At 48.8% G+C, this 16665-nt stretch overlaps 1 protein-coding gene and 1 long non-coding RNA gene across 2 annotated transcripts in view; one reads left to right on the top strand and one right to left on the bottom strand.

Moving 5' to 3' along the window:
- The window catches only part of myo5aa (myosin VAa), a 100138-nt gene that overhangs the window by 63562 nt on the left and 19911 nt on the right, over positions 1-16665 (top strand). Inside the window, exons 13-29 of the mRNA XM_052516790.1 lie at positions 1-99; positions 273-356; positions 2784-2936; positions 4570-4667; positions 4955-5150; positions 5514-5725; positions 6228-6384; positions 7249-7488; positions 7634-7882; positions 10300-10393; positions 12178-12326; positions 12816-12929; positions 13195-13329; positions 13433-13489; positions 13881-14108; positions 14636-14736; positions 15266-15322. The exon at positions 1-99 is cut by the window's left edge and continues 27 nt beyond it. Coding sequence (XP_052372750.1) covers positions 1-99; positions 273-356; positions 2784-2936; positions 4570-4667; positions 4955-5150; positions 5514-5725; positions 6228-6384; positions 7249-7488; positions 7634-7882; positions 10300-10393; positions 12178-12326; positions 12816-12929; positions 13195-13329; positions 13433-13489; positions 13881-14108; positions 14636-14736; positions 15266-15322 — 2423 coding nt within the window. The remainder of the gene's footprint in view (positions 100-272; positions 357-2783; positions 2937-4569; positions 4668-4954; positions 5151-5513; positions 5726-6227; positions 6385-7248; positions 7489-7633; positions 7883-10299; positions 10394-12177; positions 12327-12815; positions 12930-13194; positions 13330-13432; positions 13490-13880; positions 14109-14635; positions 14737-15265; positions 15323-16665) is intronic.
- On the bottom strand, positions 10464-11909 carry LOC127929144 (uncharacterized). Its single transcript, XR_008133375.1, has 4 exons — positions 11824-11909; positions 11315-11518; positions 10719-10971; positions 10464-10668 (listed from the first exon to the last, which is right to left on the bottom strand). It is a non-coding gene; the product is annotated as an uncharacterized LOC127929144 (long non-coding RNA).

Here is a 16665-nt window from a genome sequence, read left to right as displayed (position 1 = left end):
GCCCAGAAGCTGTATAACACCCATCTGAAGACCTGCTCTCTGTTTGAGAAACCTCGCATGTCCAACAAAGCCTTCATCATACAGCACTTCGCTGACAAGGTACTGATCACTGTGTGTTGATGTCTTGGCTGACCCAGTACGGGTCAGATTATCAATCTTAGTCAAAGTTGACAGTTCTGATTGATAATCTGAGTCAAAGTTGACATTTTCTGAAAATCACTTTGGATTAAAGTGTCAGCAAAATGACTTTATTTTCTAACTGTTGTGTCCAGGTGCAGTACCAGTGTGATGGCTTTCTGGAGAAGAACAAGGACACGGTGAATGAAGAGCAGATCAATGTCCTGAAGGCCAGCAAGGTGTGTGTCCCTGCCAAACACACACACACACACACACACACACTGCACGTTCAATGGGTAACACATATTTGATGACTTTCTCATTAGTGCGTATGTTTGACAGTCTGTGTTGTCTCACTGAATGACCTCCGACAGGGAACCCAGTGAAGGTCAGGAGAAACAGCACCCTCTGCTGTCCATGTGTTGTAATGATGTGCACACAGATATTTTCTGTCCACCAAATAGCCTTGCAGTGTGTGTGTATGCGTGTGTGTGTGTGTGTGTATAAAGACTCACTCTGCCCGTTGTTCTGTTGTAGAGGCCAGCAGCAGCAGAGAGGGGTAAGGGTTAAAACACTCCTTTAACCCCTAACACCTTAAACACACACAGGGTTAACTACACTGGAACAATCATCCATGGCAATACTGTGTGCTTGTGTGTATGTTGCCATGGAAACCAGCTTGACTAACAAGTAATGGTGTAGAAGTGATAATGACTCTTTTTAATGAGAATGAAGCTATAGAAATCTATCATTTCAACCCATCATCATGGTTCTGTGTGTGTTTGTGTCGATAATAAACACACATTCCTTCTGTGCCTCTACCATCAGCAAAGAGACGGCTCAGTCATGTGTTCTGCTGTCTGAGCCATCAGACATTGTGCCGTGTCTATGGTCTGATGCCATGTCTGATCCCATGTTATCATTACAAACAGCCTTGGTCAGCAGACACCATGACACCTACCCTGCCTGTGCTGATGACCCTTTCATTTGGATTTCTACTTTTATATCAATTATACGTTTAATATGTTTTAGATGTGTGTACTGCAATTATTTTCAATTCCTAGGTTTCTTTCATTTTTGTTGAATCTTTATTTTGTTGTTGTGTTTGTTTTCCATCTGTTTTCCATGTGTCTGTCCCGTCATGACAACAACCGTTAAACAGCTAAAGGTAAACATGCTGCCCTCCTCATTTCTTTCTGTCTCAACCTTCTAACCCACACCATTCATTCTTCCTCACCGTGGTCTCACAATAGTTCAAATGGCACTGAAGTATGTGGGGAGGTGGGGAGGGTGAGGCTGAACGGACGCTGCAGAACTGGAGACGAACGGGGGGGGGACTGCCCTCTCCCCATTTACATCTTAACCAATCACAATACAGAGAACACAATAACCAATCGCTTTCTCCTTTAACCATAACATGTACAATGTTCTTTGTTGTCATTTTAGATAGAAAGGATGGTATGAATGAGCCAGATACCATGTTAACAATGCAAACTATTAGCTTAGCAAGTTTGTGACGTAACTGTCTATTGGCTGCTGTTACCTTTTTATTTATATTTACAGTGGGGCAAAAAAGTATTTCGTCAGCCACCAATTGTGCAAGTTCTCCCACTTAAAAAGATGAGAGGCCTGTAATTTTCATCATTGGTACACTTCAACTATGACACTTCAACTATGACAGACAAAATGAGAAAAGAAAATCCAGAAAATCACATTGCAGGATTTTTTATGAATTTATTTGCATATTATGGTGGAAAATAAGTATTTGGTCACCTACAAACAAGCAAGATTTCTGGCTCTCACAGACCTGTCATTTCTTCTTTAAGAGGCTCCTCTGTCCTCCACTCGTTACCTGTATTAATGGCACCTGTTTGAACTTGTTATCAGTATAAAAGACACCTGTCCACAACCTCAAACAGTCACACTCCAAACTCCACTATGGCCAAGACCAAAGAGCTGTCAAAGGACACCAGAAACAAAATTGTAGACCTGCACCAGGCTGGGAAGACTGAATCTGCAATAGGTAAGCAGCTTGGTTTGAAGAAATCAACTGTGGGAGCAATTATTAGGAAATGGAAGACATACAAGACCACTGATAATCTCCCTCGATCTGGGGCTCCACGCAAGATCTCATTGAAGATGAAACGTGGCTGGGTCTTTCAGCATGACAATGATCCCAAATACACCGTCCTGGCTTCGTAAGAAGCATTTCAAGGTCCTGGAGTGGCCTAGCCAGTCTCCAGATCTCAACCCCATAGAAAATCTTTGGAGGGAGTTGAAAGTCCATGTTGCCCAGCAACAGCCCCAAAACATTACTGTTCTAGAGGAGATCTGCATGGAGGAATGGGCCAAAATATCAGCAACAGTGTGTGAAAACCTTGTGAAGGCTTACAGAAAACGTTTGACCTCTGTCATTGCCAACAAAGGGTATATAAAAAGTATTGAGATAAACTTTTGTTGTTGACCAAATACTTATTTTCCACCATAATTTGCAAATAAATTCATTAAAAATCCTACAATGTGATCTTCCGGCCTCTCATCATTTTAAGTGGGAGAACTTGCACAATTTGTGGCTGACTAAATACTTTTTTGCCCCACTGTATATATATGTGTGTGTCAATTAAGAACAGTGTTTTATTTGCAATAATGTGTGTGTTTGTGTGTAGTTGGACCTGCTAGTGGAGCTGTTTCAGGATGAGGAGAAAGTGACCAGTCCAACAGGGACCGCTCCAGGAGGTCGAACACGACTCAGCGTCAAACCAAAAGAGGTCAGATCTGGAGCAAGCAGCAAGGAGCACAAGAAGACTGTTGGCTGCCAGGTAGACTGATCATAGACACACACACCTACGGACACTCAGAACAGGGTTGGGACTTGCCAACCAGAGTCAGAACAGCTGAAATGTAAAAGTGAAGGACTTGAATAATCTCCTCTCTTTACTCTTTCTCCTCTGTCTCTGTCCTCTCTTCTCCCACTCTCCTCTCTCTGTCTCTGTCCTCTCTTCTCCCTCTCTCCTCTGTCTCTGTCCTCTCTTCTCTGTCTCTGTCCTCTCTTCTCCCTCTCTCCTCTGTCTCTGTCCTCTCTTCTCCCTCTCTCCTCTCTCTGTCCTCTCTTCTCCCTCTCTCCTCTCTCTGTCCTCTCTTCTCCCTTTCTCCTCTCTCTGTCCTCTCTTCTCCCTCTGTCTTCTCTTCTCCCTCTCTCCTCTGGCTCTGTCCTCTCTTCTCCCTCTCTCCTCTGACTCTGTCCTCTCTTCTCCCTCTCCTCTGGCTCTGTCCTCTCTCCTCTGTATCTGTCCTCTCTTCTCCCTCTCTGTCTCTGTCCTCTCTTCTCCCTCTCTCCTCTGACTCTGTCCTCTCTTCTCCCTCTCCTCTGGCTCTGTCCTCTCTCCTCTGTATCTGTCCTCTCTTCTCCCTTTCTCCTCTCTCTGTCCTCTCTTCTCCCTCTCTCCTCTGGCTCTGTCCTCTCTCCTCCCTCTCTCCTCTGGCTCTGTCCTCTCTCCTCCCTCTCTCCTCTGGCTCTGTCCTCTCTCCTCCCTCTCTCCTCTGTCTCTGTCCTCTCTCCTCTGTCCTCTCTCTTCTGTCTCTGTCCTCTCTCCTCTGTCCTCTCTCCTCTGTCTCTGTCCTCTCTTCTCCCTCTCTCCTCTGTCTCTGTCCTCTCTCCTGTCTCTGTCCTCTCTTCTCCCTCTCTCCTCTGTCTCTGTCCTCTCTCCTCTGTCTCTGTCCTCTCTTCTCCCTCTCTCCTCTGTCTCTGTCCTCTATTCTCCCTCTCTCCTCTGTCTCTGTCCTCTCTTCTCCCTCTCTCCTCTGTCTCTGTCCTCTCCTCTGTCTCTGTCCTCTCTCCTCTGTCTCTGTCCTCTCTTCTCCCTCTCTCCTCTCTCTGTCCTCTCTTCTCTCTCTCTCCTCTCTCTGTCCTCTCTTCTCCCTTTCTCCTCTCTCTGTCCTCTCTTCTCCCTCTGTATTCTCTTCTCCCTCTCTCCTCTGGCTCTGTCCTCTCTTCTCCCTCTCCTCTGGCTCTGTCCTCTCTTCTCCTTCTCTCCTCTGGCTCTGTCCTCTCTCCTCTGTCTCTGTCCTCTCTTCTCCCTTTCTCCTCTCTCTGTCCTCTCTTCTCCCTCTCTCCTCTGGCTCTGTCCTCTCTCCTCCCTCTCTCCTCTGGCTCTGTCCTCTCTCTGTCCTCTCTCCTCTGGCTCTGTCCTCTCTCCTCCCTCTCTCCTCTGGCTCTGTCCTCTCTCCTCCCTCTCTCCTCTGGCTCTGTCCTCTCTCCTCCCTCTCTCCTCTGGCTCTGTCCTCTCTCCCCCCTCTCTCCTCTGGCTCTGTCCTCTCTCCTCCCTCTCTCCTCTGTCTCTGTCCTCTCTCCTCTGTCTCTGTCCTCTCTCCTCCCTCTCTGTCTCTGTCCTCTCTTCTCCCTCTCTCCTCTGTCTCTGTCCTCTCTTCTCCCTCTCTCCTCTCCTCCTGTAGTTCCGGAACTCTCTGGCTATGTTGATGGAGACTCTGAATGCGACCACTCCTCACTATGTTCGCTGCATCAAGCCCAACGACCTCAAGTTCCCCTTCACGTAAGTATCTGCATGCTTCTCTATGGTTAAGTTGCCATAGTACCATCTGACTTGGCAATATGATGTTAGGTGAATGGAATTGTGATGTCATGAGGCTGAATGGTTCTCTCCAGGTTTGGCTGGTATGGTTGGATTAACTATGTGAATGTTGTCTTTAGGTTTGACTCTAACATTAGTGGAATGTTGTCTTTTAAGTTTGACCCTAATGTTAGGTGTACATTGTCTTTAGGTTGAGCTGAATGTTGTGCTTGGGTCTGACCCTAACGTTAGGTGAATGTTGTCTTTAGGTTTGACCCTAAGCGAGCGGTGCAGCAGCTCAGAGCCTGTGGTGTTCTGGAGACCATCCGCATCTCAGCCGCAGGCTTCCCATCCAGATGGACCTACCAGGAGTTCTTCAGTCGTTACCGGGTTCTGATGAAGCAGAAAGACGTCCTGTCGGACAGGAGGCTGACCTGTAGGAACGTCCTGGAGAAACTGGTGCAGGTATGAGTGGTCAGGGGTTAGAGGTCAGGCCTGTTTGAGATCAACTACATTGCAATCAGACTGTGCATAATCAAAGATCTACACATCACTTTCTGTCCCAACTATTTATGTCAGAGATGGTCAACTCCAGTCCTCGGGGGCCGGAGGGGTGAGACACATTCTCCCCATCCCTAGCACACCCAGCTGATTAAACTAATTGCATGATGAGACAGGTTTGGTAGCTGGGGCAAAAGTGTGACACCAATCAGGACCCCGACTGGAGTTACCCATCCCTGATTTATGTGGTCAAAATGAGCAATTCTGGACCTCACCTTGCTCAAACGGATCCCCTACAACATGATGTTTCTCTCTGTCTCTCTCCAGGACCAGGACAAGTACCAGTTTGGTAAGACTAAGATCTTCTTCAGGGCTGGTCAGGTTGCCTACCTGGAGAAGCTGAGGGCTGATAAGCTGAGGAAGGCGTGCGTCCGTATCCAGAAGACCATCCGCTGCTGGCTGGTACGCAAGAAGTACCTCCGAAAGAAGCATGCTGCCATCACCATCCAGAGATACACCCGCGGACACCAGGCCCGCTGGTCAGTGGAGCACACACCTGTCACTCAGCACCCTCTGGACAATCACCATGCAGATAAAAGTAGTTTAGACTGTATGACTTCCTGGAAAGGAGCCAATCAGAATTGTCTGATGTATTGTAGGAAGTGGGAACATTTTTATAAATATCTAATTGTGATTTGATTGATTTGTTAATCGGATCAGTTGGAAGTTATTGGTGGGTAAATTATAGTAATTCAACAGCATTTTTCACCAATTACCCCGACTACACTCTCTGTCTCTCCCCTACCTCCTCTGTCTCCTCTGTTCGACTCCTCTCTCTCTCTCCTGCCTCCCCCTCTCTCTCTCCTGCCTCCTCTGTCCCCCTCTCTCACTCTCTCCTGCCTCCCCTCTCTCTCTCCCCTGCCTCTCTCCCTCCCCTCTCTATCTCTCATGCCTCCTCTGTCCCCCTCTCACTCTCTCCCCTGCCTCTCCTCTCTCTCTCCCCTGCCTCTCTCCCTCCCCCTGCCTCTCTCCCTCCCCCAGTCTGGTTAAGTACATGCGTCAGACCCTGGCAGCCATCACTATCCAGAAGTTCCAGAGGATGTGTGTCCAGAGGAAAGTGTACCTACAGAAGCAGGCTGCTGCCCTGGTCATGCAGACTATCCTCAGAGCGTACATGGCCCGACAGAAATACCAAGGGGTGAGAGATGCATACATTATATACACACACACGACATGTTTCTTGTTTTACTCTCTTTGTGGGGGGACATTTGTGGAGATTAGGATAGAAGAACCAACACACACACCTAGCACTCCCAGCTAATAGCACAGCTGTCCTGCATGTCTGTCAGCAGTGTGGTTTATAAATAACCCCAGTTCAACGTTGGATGGACTTGGGTCACCCTCATACCTGGACCACTCCCAGGGAATTAGGGAGAGAACTAGGCTGGTGTCTCTCTGGTTACTGGGTGTTAGGGAGAGAACTAGGCTGGTGTCTCTGATTACTGGGAGTTGGGGAGATAACTAGGCTGGTGTCTCTGATTACTGGGAGTTGGGGAGAGAACTAGGCTGGTGTCTCTGGTTACTGGGAGTTAGGGAGAGAACTAGGCTGGTGTCTCTTTGGTCACTTGGGCCATGTTAGGGACAGGTGACATGGCAGTAGTTAGGGACTGTCCCACTGACTGACACACACAGCTGACCTCTTTAACATGACCCTGCCAGGATATCTGTTTGTCTGTGCATCTGTTTGGGACTGACATCTTTAGGGACTGTCCCACTGACTGACACACACAGCTGACCTCTTTAACATGACCCTGCCAGGATATCTGTTTGTCTGTGCATCTGTTTCTCTCTCTCTCTCTCTCTCTCTCTCTCTCTCTCTCTCTCTCTGTCTCTGTCTCTGTCTCTGTCTCTCTGTGTGTCTCTGACATCACTTGTCTGTTATATTAGGTAGAAGAGTAGACACAAGAGAGATCTTCTGCCCAGGAGACCAATAAGAGAACACCAGAATTCTCACATTACATTCACAGGAACTAACTCTTTCCTTCTCCCTCTCTCTCCACAGTTGCTGCGTAACCACAAAGCTGTGTTCATCCAGAAACACGTGCGTGGCTGGCTGGCCAGACAGCGGTACAAGCGCTCCCTGCGAGCCATCGTCTATCTGCAGTGCTGCATCAGGAGGATGAAGGCCAAGAAAGAGCTGAAGAAGCTGAAAATCGAGGCCCGCTCCGTTGAACATTTCAAGAAACTTAACGTTGGCATGGAGAATAAGATCATGCAGCTGCAGAGGAAGTTAGACGAACAGGTGGGGCTCTGTACAAACCAGGTGGCCATTTTGGATCTTTGTGCTGCTGGATAACAAACTTTCTCCTCCAAGAGTGGCTGCTCGAATAGAACATGCATCTCCACACATTACATTAACATGATCTCTCTCTCTCTCTCTCTCCCAGGCTAAAGACAACCGTGTGACCAGCGAGCGGCTGAACTGTCTGGAGACGTCCCACGCGGTGGAGAGTGAGAAGCTGAAGGTAGAGGTGTCTAAGCTGAAGGGGATAGAAGAGGAAGCCAAGAACAACGCCAACCGTGTCACTTCCCTTCTGGAGCAGCTGGAGAGGCTGAGGAAGGAGCTGACCACCACCCAGAAAGAGAAGAAGACCATTGAGGACTGGGCTACCAAGTACAGGGATGAGATGGAAAAGGTGAGGGATGAGGAGGGTGGTGGGATAGAAAAGGGCTCACTCTAGTCATCTCTTCATCTTGTCTCCTCTAATCACTTCTCAGATATATTTCAGATAAATGGCTCCCTTTCATACATCGTTCCCATAGTGGCCCTATAGAAGTGTGACAAGTTTGTATAAGAATGTGTAATGTGTGTCAATGGTTTAGGACCCAGGGGAATCTACTGCAGACTGGGCACATGGCGGGCTGGGAGGCCATTGCCTTGGTACAGGTGAGACCGGTAGACTAGTGTAGTGTAGGTGAGACAGGTAGGCTAGTGTAGTGTAGGTGAGACCGTAGACTAGTGTAGTGTAGGTGAGACAGGTAGGCTAGTGTAGTGTAGGTGAGACCGTAGACTAGTGTAGTGTAGGTGAGACAGGTAGGCTAGTGTAGTGTAGGTGAGACCGTAGACTAGTGTAGTGTAGGTGAGACAGGTAGGCTAGTGTAGTGTAGGTGAGACAGTAGGCTAGTGTAGTGTAGGTGAGACAGGTAGGCTAGTGTAGTGTAGGTGAGACCGTAGACTAGTGTAGTGTAGGTGAGACAGGTAGGCTAGTGTAGTGTAGGTGAGACAGGTAGGCTAGTGTAGTGTAGGTGAGACCGTAGACTAGTGTAGTGTAGGTGAGACAGGTAGGCTAGTGTAGTGTAGGTGAGACAGGTAGGCTAGTGTAGTGTAGGTGAGACCGTAGACTAGTGTAGTGTAGGTGAGACAGGTAGGCTAGTGTAGTGTGGGTGTGTAGGTGAGACAGGTAGGCTAGTGTAGTGTGGGTGTGTAGGTGAGACAGGTAGGCTAGTGTAGTGTAGGTGAGACCGTAGACTAGTGTAGTGTAGGTGAGACAGGTAGGCTAGTGTAGTGTAGGTGAGACAGGTAGGCTAGTGTAGTGTAGGTGAGACCGTAGACTAGTGTAGTGTAGGTGAGACAGGTAGGCTAGTGTAGTGTAGGTGAGACAGGTAGGCTAGTGTAGTGTAGGTGAGACCGTAGACTAGTGTAGTGTAGGTGAGACAGGTAGGCTAGTGTAGTGTAGGTGAGACCGTAGACTAGTGTAGTGTAGGTGAGACAGGTAGGCTAGTGTAGTGTAGGTGAGACAGGTAGGCTAGTGTAGTGTAGGTGAGACCGTAGACTAGTGTAGTGTAGGTGAGACAGGTAGGCTATTGTAGTGTGGGTGTGTAGGTGAGACAGGCCCCAAACAATCAGAGAGGGGAAATGACTTTATCCCAGTCCTCAGCAGTCCAATCCCTATACCTTTTGCAGAATATCAGTCTGTCCCTGATGTTTTTCCTGGAGAGTAGTGAATTCTTTGCTGCCCTTCTTGACACCAGGCCATCCTCCAAAAGTCTTCGACTCACTGTGCGTGCAGATGCACTCACACCTGCCTGCTGCCATTCCCGAGCAAGCTCTGTACTGGTGGTGCCCCGATCCCGCAGCTGAATCAACTTTAGGAGACAGTCCTGTCGCTTGCTGGACTTTCTTCGGCGCCCTGAAGCCTTCTTCACAACAATTGAACCGCTCTCCTTGAAGTTCTTGATGATCCGATAAATGGTTGATTCAAGTGCAATCTTACTGGCAGCAATTTCCTTGCCTGTGAAGCCCTTTTTGTGTAAAGCAATGATGACGGCACGTGTTTCCTTGCAGGTAACCATGGTTGACAGAGGAAGAACAACGATTCCAAGCACCACCCTACTTTTGAAGCTTCCAGTCTGTTATTCGAACTCAATCAGCATGACAGAGTGATCTCCAGCCTTGTCCTCGTCAACACTCACACCAGTGTTAACGAGAGAATCACTGACATGATGTCAGCTGGTCCTTTTGTGGCAGGGCTGAAATGCAGTGGAAATGTTTTTGGGGGGGATTCAGTTCATTTGCATGGTAAAGAGGGACTTTGCAATTCATCTGATCACTATTCATAACATTCTGGAGAATATGCTAATTGCATCATACAAACTGAGGCAGCAGACTTTGTGAAAAGTAATATTTTTGTCATTCTCAAAACTTTTGGCCACGACTGTAGTGTGGGTGTGTAGGTGAGACAGGTAGACTCGTGTGGTTGTGTAGTTAATAGGAGGTAGACTAGTGCTAGCTTTGCAGTACAGTAGAGCAGTCCTCCAGAAGCCCAGTGAAATCAACTAAACCCCAATGTCCCTGCAGTCCAGACCTGAGTCAGATACAGAACATCTGTCAAATACTGAAGATGCACTTGATTGGTTTCACCCTGTACACTGTGACCAATGGAAATGTTCTGAAACGCCCCCAACTCTGCACACTGATCCAGCAAATCAAGTGCACCTTTAAGTATTTGATACTATTTGACCCAGATCTGCTAGTGTTCTCAAATGATTGATGGATTACTGGACCAATAGGCTGTGGTAGACTTGATTGAAGTATTTTCTCCTGTGTGTGAAGATGGTAGCAGAGCTGAAGCAGCAGAATGGTCTGCTGAAGACCGAGAAAGACGACCTGAACCGAATGATCAAGGAACAGAGCCAGCAGATGACAGGTACCAACCATTCACTAGCTTTAGACCAATCACGTTCAGTGTTACTATATTTAGACCAATCACATTCTGTGTAAATACTTTTAGACCAATCACATTCATTGTTGAAGTTCCATACAGAGATTTGATGATGCGCTCCCCACTCGTGCTGAACTTGTCTTCTTTCTCCTCTTTCTCTCCTCATTTCCCTTCTTCTCTCTGTGTTCTCTCCTCCCCATCTCCTCCACCTCCCCCTTTCCCTTCTTCTCTCTGTGTTCTCTCCTCCCCATCTCCTCCACCTCCCCTTTCCCTTCTTCTCTCTGTGCTCTCTCCTCCCCATCTCCTCCACCTCCCCCTTTCCCTTCTTCTCTCTGTGTTCTCTCCTCCCCATCTCCTCCACCTCCCCTTTCCCTTCTTCTCTCTGTGTTCTCTCCTCCCCATCTCCTCCACCTCCCCTTTCCCTTCTTCTCTCTGTGTTCTCTCCTCCCCATCTCCTCCACCTCCCCCTTTCCCTTCTTCTCTCTGTGTTCTCTCCTCCCCATCTCCTCCACCTCCCCCTTTCCCTTCTTCTCTCTGTGTTCTCTCCTCCCCATCTCCTCCACCTCCCCCCCTTTCCCTTCTTCTCTCTGTGTTCTCTCCTCCCCATCTCCTCCACCTCCCCTTTCCCTTCTTCTCTCTGTGTTCTCTCCTCCCCATCTCCTCCACCTCCCCCTTTCCCTTCTTCTCTCTGTGTTCTCTCCTCCCCATCTCCTCCACCTCCCCCCTTCTCTCTGTGTTCTTTCCCCATCTCCTCTACCTCCACCTTTCCCTTCTTCTCTCTGTGTTCTCTCCTCCCCATCTCCTCAACCTCCCCCTTTCCCTTCTCTCTGTGTTCTCTCCTCCCCATCTCCTCCACCTCCCCTTTCCCTTCTTCTCTCTGTGTTCTCTCCTCCCCATCTCCTCCACCTCCCCCTTTCCCTTCTTCTCTCTGTGTTCTCTCCTCCCCATCTCCTCCACCTCCCCCTTTCCCTTCTTCTCTCTGTGTTCTCTCCTCCCCATCTCCTCCACCTCCCCCTTTCCCTTCTTCTCTCTGTGTTCTCTCCTCCCCATCTCCTCCACCTCCCCCTTTCCCTTCTTCTCTCTGTGTTCTCTCCTCCCCATCTCCTCCACCTCCCCCTTTCCCTTCTTCTCTCTGCTCTCTCCTCCCCATCTCCTCCCCATCTCCTCCACCTTTTCCCTTCTTCTCTCTGTGTTCTCTCCTCCCCATCTCCTCCACCTCCCCCTTTCCCTTCTTCTCTCTGTGTTCTCTCCTCCCCATCCCCATCTCCTCCACCTCCCCTTTCCTTCTTCTCTGTGTTCTCCTCCCCATCTCCTCCACCTCCCCTTTCCTTCTTCTCTCTGTGTTCTCTCCTCCCCATCTCCTCCACCTCCCCTTTCCCTTCTTCTCTCTGCTCTCTCCTCCCCATCTCCTCCACCTCCCCCTTTCCCTTCTTCTCTCTGTGTTCTCTCCTCCCCATCTCCTCCACCTCCCCCTTTCCCTTCTTCTCTCTGTGTTCTCTCCTCCCCCTCCCCCTTTCCCTTCTTCTCTCTGTGTTCTCTCCTCCCCATCTCCTCCACCTCCCCTTTCCCTTCTTCTCTCTGTGCTCTCTCCCCCCATCTCCTCCACCTCCCCCTTTCCCTTCTTCTCTCTGCTCTCTCCTCCCCATCTCCTCCACCTCCCCTCCCCCTTTCCCTTCTTCTCTCTGTGCTCTCTCCTCCCCATCTCCTCCACCTCCCCCTTTCCCTTCTTCTCTCTGTGCTCTCTCCTCCCCACCTCCTCCCCCTTTCAGAGAAAATGACTCGTGCATTAGCGGAGGAGACTCAGCAGTTGGAGAGCGATCTGAACGAGGAGAGGTCTCGCTACCAGAACCTCCTAACAGAACACCTGAGACTGGAGGAACGCTACGACGACCTCAAGGAAGAAATCACTCTCTCTGTGGTAGGAGGCTAACGCATAGCATGTCAACAATTTGACACTCACAAACACTGGACCAAACCAGACCACACACACTCACAAGCACTGGACCGAACCAGACCACACACACTCTCAAACACTGGACCGAACCAGACCACACACACTCACAAACACTGGACCGAACCAGACCACACACACTCACAAACACTGGACCGAGCCAGACACACACACTCACAAACACTGGACCGAGCCAGATCACACACACTCACAAACACTGGGCCGAACCAGACCACACACACTCACAAACACTGGACCGAACCAGACCACACACACTCACAAACACTGGACCTAACCAGACCACACACACTCACAAACACTGGACCTAACCAGACCACACACTTACACACACGCCTCACTGCCCACCATACTAAACGCACACACACCAAACAAATACACTGCACCACACCACACCACAAACACACACTAAAGTCCCCTTGCCCCTCCTTTCTCCAGAGCGTGCCCAAGCCCGGCCACAGGAGAACAGACTCCACCCACAGCAGCAACGGATCAGAGTGCACCTACAACTCAGAGTTCGCCGAATCAGAAGAAAGTTCCCGACATGGAGAAGTGAGTGGGACGGGACTTAGACAGAAGCTTCAAACTCACCATTAGAAAATGTTACAAAAAACTTGTTAATGTTGCTTCAACCTGTTCTGTAGTTATTTTAACAGTTATTACAACTACAACCCTGCAGAATTGGTCGTCATTCAGTAAAACACTTTCTGTAATGTTTTAGTATTGACAGCTAATGTCTTTAATGCCCATGACGATGCCCCAAAGCTCCGCCTGTCAGTGTCATTTCTGTCTCTGACATCACTTCCTGTTGGGACAGGATGTGACCCGGGGCATGGACACGTCTCTGACTCTGAAGCTGCAGAAGCGCGTAACCGAACTGGAGCAGGAGAAATCCTCTCTCCGCAACGAGCTAGAAAACAAGGAGGAGCAGTTCCAGCGGGCTAGAGTCAGGGTACAGCCACAGTACTACACAATATTACTACAATACTATGCTGTATTACTGTATTACAACCACAGTCTTACTTACTTTACTGTCGGACCTCTCTGTCTGTCAGGATGATGAGGAGCATAAGAAATCACGTGGAGCAGAACTGGAGTACGAGTCTCTCAAGGTGTTGTATAGATATCCAATCTACTCATATCTACAGTAGTGGGTAGGGGATAGGACTTAGGTGGGCAACAGCTCGTGGCTCAAGGGCTCCGGGGGGCCGGCAGTTGCCCATCACGGGGCGAGGGGTTGATTTGGGACTGGATTTGTCTGGGTGAGTGTGTTGTATACATAGATGGTTAGAGATCTCTAGATGGATATAATATAATAATAATAATATATGCCATTTAGCAGACGCTTTTATCCAAAGCGACTTACAGTCATGTGTGCATACATTCTACGTATGGGTGGTCCCGGGAATTGAACCCACTGCCCATTGTAGCATTGACATTGCCGTCTCTATGGGTGTGTTTTAACTCTGACTGTCGCCGCCGGCATCCATCTTTAATCCACAGCGCCAGGAGCTGGATTCCGAGAACAAGAAGTTGAAGCACGACCTGACCGCCATGAGGCAGAGCCTGCTGGGTAATGCAGGCGCTGGGGCAGGGGCACCAGGAAGTCCACCCTACAAAGTTCTCATGGACCAACTGAACTCCTCCTGCGAGGAGCTGGAGGTGCGGAAAGAGGAGGTGCTGATTCTACGATCTCAACTGGTCTCACAGAAGGAGGCCATGCAGCACAAGGTAGGATACATGGAGGGACCCACACACACACACACACACACACACACACACACACACACACACACACACACACACGGACATGTGCAAACACACACATGCACACTGACCCATGCACAGTCTCGCAGATATAGATATATATACACACACGTGAAACCTTTTCATGTCTGTCCACTGCACTATCAATGCTTCTAACACTCCAGTCTCTTCTCACCTTCTCTCCCTCTCTCCTCTCTTCTCTCTCCTGCCATGCCTTCCTAAAGGATGAGAAGGTACTAGATCTCTGCTGACTGCATGCTCTGGGAATGACTAGCTTAAACACATACACACGTGCCACTGATTTATTTGCATGTAACACCACCATATGTATGGTCTTTAGATTCACAATACTGGATGGGTCAAGATTGACGTGGAATAATAGTGTCTTCTCTCTGTTCTCTGCCTGATGCTCTGTTGTGTCTTCTCTACATGTGAATGTGGTTATTTTCCTTTTTCTCTCTCATCCCCCTCCATGTCATCCCTCTCTCCAGGAGACGATGACGGAGCCAGTGCACTATGCAGAGGATGTCCATAAGATGAAGGACTCTGGTGCAATCACTCAGGCTTATCTAGGACTCAAAGATACCAACAGGTACAACTCTCTTTCTCTCTCTTTTTCACTTTCACTTTCCCTCCCCATCCCTCTATCTCCTTCTCTCTGTATGTCCTCAATCTCTCTCGCTTTCTCTCTCTCCCCTTCTCTTCGCTTTCCCTCTCCTTCTCGCTTTCTCTCTCCTTCTCGCTTTCTCTCTCCCTTTCTCTCTCTCCCCTTCTCTTCGCTTTCCCTCTCCTTCTCGCTTTCCCTCTCCTTCTCGCTCTCTCTCCTTCTCGCTTTCTCTCCTTCTCGCTTTCTCTCTCCCTTTCTCTCTTTCACTTTCTCTTTTGCTTTCCTTCTCTTTCTCTCTCCCCTTCTTTCACTTTCCCTCCCCCTATCTCCTTCTGTATGCCACCCCCTTCCCTCTCCCCTTTCCCTTCCTCCCCCCAGAGTTCCACAGAGGACTCATTACAGTACAAGCTCCCCACCAGTATGTCTGATGTACTCCATGAGTACACTCAGTGTGTGTGAGATCTGTATGTGTTTGAGAACTGTGTGTGTGAACTCCTCTCTCTGTTGTGCGCAGATCTCCCAGGTACTTGCGTAAACCACTAGAAGCCAATGAGCTCCTAAATCGGCTCAGGTAACCAATCAGATGTGTCCTTTGCATTGTGAGGCGGAGCATGCGTGGCCACGCTGACCAATGGGGATTGAGCAAGACTGAGCGGAGGCTTTTTATTGGATAGGATAATATAGTTGATGATGGCTGGCTGATATTGAATCTATATTAATGATATATTATGTAGGTGATAAAACTAGATTTGCTTCAGTAGCAATGGGTCTGCTTGTTTTGCACGCCGGGCGATGCCTAACCTGTACTGTACTGTAAGTGGTGAAGGCGGCGTAAACTACCTGCTAATTGGTATGATGATGACGCTAAGCTAGGTTAGCCTGCGTAATATTGGTCATCGAACTAGCATGGTAATTAAGCTAAGCTAGGTTAGCCTACATAGTATTGGTAATCTAACTAGCATGTTGAAGCTAAACTAGGTTAACCTCCGTATGGGTTGAAGGTTAGTCATGAATGATGCACAGACTCTTAATTACTAATCAGCTCCTATGAAATGTCTTCTGCATGGAACCAAACCTGCATCTTTACCAACCGTGTGCTTACCTGTGTTGTGTTTTGTTAGTTCCATCATGTTGCTACCACCCTGTGTGTTACGTTGCGTTAAGAATCCTTGTCATTTCAGATTTTGATCATTTTGCTTGTTCTCTACCAGGGGTTGGAACCAAAATTATTTTCCAATTGTTTTGTTCTGACTAGAACCATACTTTTTTTTTTTCGACCAGCAAAAAAAGAGTTCTGAACCGGTTCGAACCCCCAAAAAAGCAAAGATTAATATAATTCCTTTCTGTTCCTTTATAAACCTCTGTAATTGACTTTTTTTTAAACAGCTGGACATTAAGTTACTTCACCAATCAGTGAGGATATAGCAGCTTGCTATGGAGCGGGCAAGCTGTTTACATGCATTGGACAGACGAATGTAGGGCGTTGGATGAGACTGACATTTTCCGGGTGGGGAGAGAGCAAGAGAGAGCGAGAGAGAGCGAGAGAGAGCGTGAGAGGGCGAGAGAGAGCGAGAGAGAGCGAGAGAGGGCTAGAGAGGGCGAGAGAGAGCGAGAGAGGGCGAGAGAGAGCGAGAGAGAGAGAGAGAGAGAGAGAGAGAGAGAGAGAGGAGAGAGAGAGAGAGAGAGAGAGAGAGAGAGAGAGAGAGAGGAGAGAGAGAGGAGAGAGAGAGAGCGAGAGAGGGCGAGAGAGAGAGAGCGTGAGAGAGAGAGGCGAGAGAGGGCGAGAGAGAGAGAGAGGGCGTGAGAGAGGAGGGCGAGAGAGAGAGAGGGCGTGAGAGAGAGCGAGAGAGAGAGAGAGGGCGAGAGAGAGGCGAGAGAGAGGGAGGGCGAGAGAGAGAGCGGGAGGGCGAGAGA

The sequence above is a fragment of the Oncorhynchus keta genome, unplaced genomic scaffold (genome assembly GCF_023373465.1).
Source record: "Oncorhynchus keta strain PuntledgeMale-10-30-2019 unplaced genomic scaffold, Oket_V2 Un_scaffold_5444_pilon_pilon, whole genome shotgun sequence".
Classification (NCBI taxonomy): domain Eukaryota; kingdom Metazoa; phylum Chordata; class Actinopteri; order Salmoniformes; family Salmonidae; genus Oncorhynchus; species Oncorhynchus keta.
This window is presented reverse-complemented; position numbering and strand designations above follow the sequence as displayed.